We start from the raw sequence: 8694 nt of genomic DNA on the forward strand, positions 1-8694 counted from the left end.
CGTGATCAATTTATAACCTCCGTCAACTCTTTTCATCCGGCTCTTAAATATGCCTGGGAAATTTCGGAAACTTCATTGGCTTTCCTAGATATCAAAGTTTCCATTAGAGGCAACGTGCTATGTACTAGTGTGCACTACAAACCTACTGATTCACACAGTTATTTAATGTATTCATCGTCACATCCATCACATGTCAAGAACTCCATTCCTTATTCTCAATTTCTTAGACTTCGACGTCTATGTAGTGATGACTCCGATTTTTCCAGCAAATCAGAGGAGATGTGCCAGTTCTTCGAAAAACGTGGCTATCCTGTCTCTGTGGTCAAAGCGGGCCATCATCGCGCCCAACAATTTGATCGACAGTCGTCGCTACAAACGTCACAGAAAGATAAGAATGACAGAATTCCATTCACCCTCACTTTCCATCGTCATAATCACGCAGTCCAAAGCATCATTCTTAGTAATTTTAAATTACTCCAAAATGATCCCGAGACTGGTAGAATCTTTTAGCAACCTCCACTTATTTCATTCAAACGCGACAAAAACGTAGGCAACTTTTTAGTTAGAAGCGCGCTCAAAACCAACGAGCAACCCGGCACTTTCAAATGCGCGCGCTCACGATGCAAAACTTGTCTTTTCATTGTTAACACTAGCAAGATATCGGGACCTAAGTGATCTGTTAAGATCACCGATCGTTTCACATGTACCTCCGCAAATGTCATTTATTGCATAACCTGTACGTTATGCAATAAATTATACATTGGTGAGACAGGTAGACGACTAGGTGACCGATTCCGCGAACACCTTCGCGATGTTAAGAAGAATGACAAGGATGCATCTAAGCCAGTCGCTCGCCATTTTAATCTGCCTAACCACTCCAAAAAACACATGGCTATCTGCGGCCTTTCCCTACATCTAGGTACGACGGAAAGCCGCAAGAATCTGGAACAAAAATTCATCTTTCAAATCGGCACCCTTAATCCTCACGGTATTAACGAACGCTTTTCATTTAACTAATATATTCCTACTTTTCACGTTGCCATGTTACCACCAATAGCGTAGCTCCTACTCTACTATAAAAACTACACGTAACCCATAATCCCTCGATTCGCTCTGACGAAGGGCTAACGCTCGAAACGTCAGCTTTTAGAATCTCTGTACGGTGGCCAATTTACATTATCAACTCCGTTGATAAACCAAATTTTTGTAAATAAAGTCCACGCTCCTTACATAGTGTGAGATTCACATGTACGAGCAAGTAATTTCACTTTTCGTTTCACTGCACATGCTCGAAAAGATGCAAAAGCCCTTCTCTGTACTCGTACCCGTCTCAACTATATCATGCTGACACGCAATTTTGCCCTCCCTTCTCCCCTGAAACAGCTTCCCTCACTCGCCGATATTCTTCGGATGGCAAGGAATCGACTTCGTCAACTTCCGATAAAATTCCGTTGCCGCGGCTCCAAACAATAGGGTATTGTGCATAGGTGTGATATGGAACTTGATCTGGAACAACAGGTCATTTCTTGATACGATGCACCGATCGCGGACCACACCAAGTTCCTCTCGCTTGAAAAACGCCCTTAGACATACCAAACTGCTGATGAACATTAAAAATGCGTCTCCCGAGAAAGATTATCCTCAGAAGGATCATCTGTAAAGTTTATGTGACAACGTTCTACATAGTCCAAGATTTCTGGATCTGGGGTGACCTTCAGCTACTCAGAAAAAGCAATTTTCAGTCTGTCCCGCCATTAAGGGTGGCTGGTTGCTTAACAAACCGATGACTTCTTCATTTGGACATACATACCAAAATTATTGTTTGCCTCGGGAAAGGACCTTGGCCTGTCTGGCTAGACCACATTACAGAAAAGCTGAACAAAAGGGGAAGTAACACAACCTCACTGGGTACCACGATTTCGGAAGCACCTACCGCTACCTTTCCGGAAAACTGCCTCAAGCAGAATAAGGGTTAAACCTTGGTCTGACTTGAGGATAGATATTTGCAAACCTCCTCCTTATTAATAATGAACTTTATTCAAGTGACAAATTCTTTAGTGCCAGGGCACTAATCGGGGACACTGTGTATAGTTATAAACTCATACTAACTGGTAAGAAACGTAGTTGTTGTTCTTTTAAATTCTGCTATTATGCTAACTCTTTTAGCATTTTTTCCACGAAATAGAACCTTATCAACACGATTAGAAGACATCTATGAACCCCAGGCAAATTCATTGTAAAATGAAGTTTCATGGCATCCCTACACCTCTAATTCAACTCATAGTTAGCAGTCATAGCCAAAGCCAGACCATCTAAGCATGAAGTTTAAAGTTCCATAGGGGCTGGAGCTTAAAGCAACGAATCTGCAACTTCCTGTTGGCTATAAATGGCTAACAATGTAGCTCGTGCATGTGGATCAAAAACTTAACACCATAAGCTTTACCGGGCATTTTATTCAAGATCTATGTTCACACATTGGTGTCAATACCTTCAATTGACATTCTTTGGTGTGCAGCGGCATTTCGTTATTGTCTCAATTTTTTCCTGGCGGATTACCTACAGACATAATTTTATCGCAATCTCTGCCACTATTTTCAATGACTTTTGGATCCTTGAGAGCAGTGACAAGAACCAACTGGCTGCTACGGTCCCGCACTTCTGTCTCCTGAGAGTCAAAACGATCGATAAGGGAACTTCATTCACTTTAACAGGGAGGGCCTCAATATCCTTCACAAGATATAACAAGAGATGGACTGTAATCACCATTAACTTCGTCAGGTCTGACAGGAATAATTAGCTTTAAATTGATAAGCAGCTTAAGTCGGAAAAACTGCCATTGAGATGTTTGAGACCGGCCACAAAATGGCTTGATTTTGAAGATAGCAGGCCACTCTCTGGCTGGTCTTGACTCTGTAAAGTGCTCACACTGCAGCCACTTGCCTCGAACATGATCTAACTGAAGCTAAAAGCAGGCTACTGCAGGCTCTGCTAACGTAGATGCAGACTATGTCTAGAAAGCATCAACTCTGAGCTGTTTGATAGGCTTTTCCAGACATTTTCTCATTAAGTACTGATTTGGTTACCAAAGCTCCCAATGCTCAGCTATCAAGGTTTACCTCATGGCGATCGGATCCCAGGTCTGCTTTTATGGATGCCTTTACTACGTAACATGCAAATGAATATTATTATACACTCCCTCCTATTGAGGATTGCAGACCGCTCTCTGGCTGGTCTTAAAGCTGTAAAGCGCCTTGACTAGATAACACCACAAATGGTGAATGCCTTAACAAGGTTACTCAAGGTGAACTTGCGATAAATGTGACTATAGCATAGATCACTTCTCCTTTGAAATGTATCGTACCAGGCGCATAGCGTCCTATACGCATATACACACGTGCGTACTTGAAGAGACCAGAAAATTTTGAAATTTTTAGCAATTATTTCTATTCTTAACATTTTAGTTGTACGCAACCAAGATTTCGTGATGAAAGCACCACTTTGATTAAATTCTAAAAACTAAAACAAAAGCTATACCATGTTCTAACTTAGTTTTGCATTGAACCTTTTTTTGCACTAACATTCATCTGCGTGCAACAAAAAGGCGAGGTTGCAAAGGAGCGCCGTTCCAAGAACGTTCGTGACAAAGGAGCGACGTTCCGAGAACGTTGTTGACAATTCCAGTCACGCAAGCAAGTTTGCTCAAAATAAGGGCAAGGCGCTTTGTTCTTTGCTTGTATTCACACAACTATTTCGACAAGAAATAAAGAACGCAGTATTTTTCGCTCAGTTTACTTAGGTTTCTAGATCATATGTACTTGTGCGTACTTGAAAAAATGACCACGCTACGCGCCTGCGTACAATGGAATTGGCACGGTTCAAGCTCAGCGAACAGGTGGCATGTGGTACTAATGCGAATGCCTACACGAGGTCATTCTAGGTGAATTTTCCATAAACGTGACAATTACATAGTTCACTTCACCTTTCATACGACGGTATTTTACAAACTGTAATAAGAGAATTTCCGTCCAACGACAAAAGGTCGATGTCAGCTAGAGGAGGGTTCAAAAGCTAAAATATCACAACTGGAAACGAAGAGTTTTCAAAATAGCGGACCCACGTGTTCACCAAATCGGTATCAAAAAACGTCATAACAAGGTCATTCTAGACTAAATAGACACAAGTACCTCCAACAAAGAAACGACCGACCTACCGACCACCACAAGAGACGGGGCGATGGGAAACTAAACATTTTATTGGGATGACTCCTTATGTCCAGAAATGCAGCTAATTAGATGCATGGGATTTCAATAAGCGTCACAAAGTGACGCCCTTGCTCCTCTCGCCAACTTTAAATTCAATCGTGTCGCGGAATATAGACAATTAGTGTCACAAAGTGTCCCCCAAATGCTGCTGTTTAAGTAAAGATTTAATGCTGTATTTATTCAAACCGAAAAATAACGCTCACCTTTACTTTTACCTTGTTAGAAATAGATGTAGTAAGCCTTGGACTTAATGGACACTTCGTGTCGGGTGTCCAAATTAGGCGTGCATCTAATTAGGTGCATTTCTGGACATAAGGAATGGCCTGAGAAAAAAACCCAAATGTGAATGATCTCGTTCTCATAGATAAAGTGGAATAAAGTTCATCAATAAAACTCTTTTTGACCTTGAACTGACAAAGTTTCCTAACGATCTGTCTCATCACGAGCTAATTCGTCTCTGATTTCTAATTTTAGCGTGATTTATATTCGCTGGCTTTTGGCAATTACTCTGAAATGACTTTCCGGTTTCTGTTTGCTTGCTAAGGATTTGGTTTTTTTTTTCTTTTAAAACTCGTGCGATTCAAGAAAAATTCATTGCCTAACTGGTAAATCCTAAGTAAATTTTACTTGAAGAACCGAAATTGCAGTCATCCCTTCGTGATTCATGGGATATCGGTTTTTTGCTTGAAATTTACGGTGGAATTCACTAGTTAGGCAATTAATTTTTGTATAGAATAAGGCGAAGAAAATGATTTTATTTAATCAGTACCCAGAAACACCACTCGACTCCGAAGCGAGAGGTTCCGGTTCGGCGGGCCCTGGCCGGGAACGTTAATTGTGTTGTATTCGTGGGAAATGCACTTTACTCTCACGGTGCCTCTTTCCACCCATGTGTATAAATGGCTACCGGCAAATTTAATGCTGGGGATAGCCCTGCGATGGACTGGAATCCCATCCAGTGGGGAGTAGAAATACTCCTAGTCGCTTCATGCTACTGAAACCGGGATAATCTCCGGCCTGATGGGCCAATTGGCTCATATGCAGACTTTACCTTAGCTTGTTAACTTCGGCACTCTCCCTGTCCTCCTGTATTCGTAATCCGTCTCTTCTTTGATTTTAAAGTTACTTGAAGAATTTTTTAGTTTTCTGACGGTTAGCTTATTGTCATTCGGTATTCCAATACGGTCTAAACCAAGTTCTATTTTAAAAAGCGATTATATCGGAAATTGCAATAGATACCCTAATTAATAAACATGTTTTCGAGCAGTTTGGTTGGTCTAGATTAATTCGTTTTTACACTGAATTTGGCATAAAGAGCGGATATCACCACCTGGACATTTGTTTTCCGAACATCAACCTTTTATTGGCTTCATTGCTGGATCATGCCCAACGGAAATCTTAGAGTTTTTTCATATTCACAGTTCCACATTCTATCTCTATTTTCGGCGTCGTATTTTTCTCTACTTTTATTATTAAAGTGGTGAAGATTCCAGGGTATAGGCAGTTTTGTTTACGTTGATGATAGTCTTGCATGACCTCGAGCGAACCGAGTCATCGACTAAAGAAAACTACGACGTCATCAGGTCAGATTTCTCCCCTCGCAGGCTTCTTAGTCAACGGGGATTGCTACACGAGTCATTACCCGGTTTGGTGTTGTGAATGAAAGCACTTTAAGGCCATCGCAGATAAAAGATATGGTGGATGTTTTAGCCTGACACGAGGTAATTTCCCTGGAAAACTGATTGGAGAAATTAGGTTTTCGAATAATGCATGGTGTCTACCAAGACCAGAATGGTTCATGCAGCTTTTTCCTGTGAGGTAAATTTGACAATTAGAGAGCAAATAAATCTAAACAGAATAATAGAGCGTTTTGACAAAGCATTCTGCTCTTATCTTAATGTCTAAATTTATTGCACCGTAACGAAGTCCAGTAATAGTTGGAACACTGACGAAGTTGATAAGTTGAAGTTGGATGAATTTTGCTTATCCCTTTGACTTCTCTCTGCTTGAAGCTCAGTACATCCACTGATCTTACGATTGGTATCTACAGCGGAATACTCTGACATTTACAACCATGCAACTGCCTTTAGAAGAAAAATGTAACAATTAACCGCTGAACAAACGTGATATGAAATAACTTTGCTGGGAACTAGGCAGGTGCATTATCTTACAAGATAAGGAAATTAGCAATTTTTCATTCGACAAACCAAGACAGGACATTGATTAAGTGGATAATTGTGCTTGTAATACAAGACGTGCACGGGCGGATCTGGGGGAGGGTGCAGGGGGAGCGCACCTTTCTCCTGACATGACCTACTGTTTTTTAATACAACTGCCATTTTGCCAAAAAAAAAAACCTCACCAGTCAACTACGCCATTCCTTAGTACTGCACCCCCTCCTAAGAAAAATTCTGGATCCGCCCCTGACGTGATTGGCAACATAAGTAGGTTCTAGAAAAAACAAATACCCAACTTGTGTACAACCTATAAGTGAATTGGTGATAGCTGTGAATACTTCGGAGAAATAGACGGATGAGTTAAACTTATTATGATTTATTAAGGATATAATTACCTCCACTAGCAGCTAGAGAAAGAATTTAAAATAACTTTGAAGAAATTCAAATTTCTTTTGAAAGCTCATTTTGTTCAGTCATGAATTGAGTGTCGAAAAATCTACATTACTTGGCCTAAAATATTGGTGAGGTCGTCTGATTTAGCACGCCTACTTCATCATTTTTGAACGATTTTTTTAAAAATGAATTGTCAGTACTTGCATTTTTTAACCCACCTAGCCCTCTCATAGGCTTTTTAAGAGCAACTTGTCGGTTTTCACATGCAGGTCGAATAATATAATGAACTATGTGATTCATGGTACTTACTATACACGTCACAATGTGTCACAAGTCTGCGAATTTCATGTATTACTTTAGGGTCAGACTTGTGGCAATTGTGTACATTTTTGCTAATGATTGATAGTTTGAAAACACTGTTTTATGACTGTCAGATGTAGCGGAACAAGCAATTTAAAAAAATCTTACAAAGAAAACACAAATCGGGGAAATTGCCCACAGGAAGGACATGTTCCGTTATCGTACTCTGCACTTTCCTTAAATGTAAACTGCACACCAGACACGTCAATCACAGAAAGGCCGTTCTCTCCATTGCCAGAGGAGGGCCCAGAGATTTCTGCTTCGATTTGATAATCAGTGTTTTTCTTCACATCAAGTGGCGTGTCAAAAACAATTTCAAACCCAAAGTAAATACCAACTTTGCATTCCATTTCCTGTGACCTAAAGCTATCCGTCTTGGTTTTAACGGTGAAATGGGTGTGAAGATCCTTGATCACTAATTTAACGTAATAGTCGTTGTTCATACTGCCAAATAAACACATTCCATGCAACTTGATGTTGTTATTCACGCGAAAAATAAGACAGTCTTTTGTCCCTAATCCGTAATTCCAAACCTGCTTTCTCTGTACCTTGTTAAATCTATCACAAGAGTGAAACACAGGGGATAAACCTAACCGCTTTGTCGCTGGAAATCCCACAGGAGTGGCCCCCAATGCTGAATTGAAGAACTTAAAGAGGTTGATTACTTCGTCTGGAGTTAGGATTTTTGCATCAAGGACAACGGTTGCTAATTCTTGTTCTTTCATCACGGGAAAGCGGATTTTTTTAACTACTGCTTCCCCAAGAATCCCTCTTTTTGCTTCACCATTCGCTTCTAAGCCTTGCATTTTGCATTGCTTTGTCGCCCACAAGTGAACAGCTTTAAACAGGTCGATCTCTTTCATGGCAAGAGTGTCTCTCGAGATGATTTCCTCAAGGAAGGAGCGTTGAATTGTCGCAAATCCATCCGACGTCACGACTTCTTTCGACTGCGTGTCGATCACTTTCCAACATCGATCTACCAAGGCTTTGTCGTCGTACTTTTCAGCCAATGGAAGGATGCTGAGGACGTTTGATGGCTGTAAATTATTTTGCACATATTCGCTGCATTTATCAACTAGTGAAGGTACCATATATTTCTTCGCCAAATAAAAGACCTCCATAACATTGCTTCCGCTTAAATTCACATCATCGCTGTACATGAAACGAAACAACTCCAGCAGACTGTTGTACTCACAGTCAGGCAGTTCAATGCAGCCACTAGTTTCCGCTAGCTCACCGTAAAACATAGCTTCAAACACAGGACTACTAATCGACAACACAAACTTGTGAGCTGGAATAACTTGCTTACTTTCACTTTCGCCATCGCTGTCAGATTTACGAACCACAAACTTCACATCGCTGAGAAGATCGTTGTTCAGCATAAACATGGTTCTTTCTCGGACTGTGGGCCTCTTTGTTTGCCAGTTTTCTCGGTCAGACATCTTCGTTTTGATACGGAATTTACAAATGTTCACGATACTTCGCTTCCTTCTTTGTGTCTG

At 40.8% G+C, this 8694-nt stretch overlaps 1 protein-coding gene across 1 annotated transcript; it reads right to left on the reverse strand.

The window, feature by feature from the left end:
- Positions 1–5659: 5659 nt before the first annotated feature.
- On the reverse strand, positions 5660–8694 carry LOC138050536 (BTB/POZ domain-containing protein 6-like). The gene has a single exon (XM_068896861.1). It carries the CDS (start codon positions 8632–8634, stop codon positions 7297–7299), a length of 1338 nt encoding a protein of 445 aa, XP_068752962.1. The 5' UTR covers positions 8635–8694; the 3' UTR covers positions 5660–7296.

The sequence above is a fragment of the Montipora capricornis genome, chromosome 6 (assembly GCF_036669925.1).
Source record: "Montipora capricornis isolate CH-2021 chromosome 6, ASM3666992v2, whole genome shotgun sequence".
Taxonomy (NCBI): Eukaryota; Metazoa; Cnidaria; class Anthozoa; order Scleractinia; family Acroporidae; genus Montipora; species Montipora capricornis.

Coding starts and splice junctions, on each gene's coding strand:
- LOC138050536 (XM_068896861.1), bottom strand. CDS start 8,634: ATGTCTGACCGAGAAAACTGGCAAACAAAGAGGCCCACAGTCCGAGAA.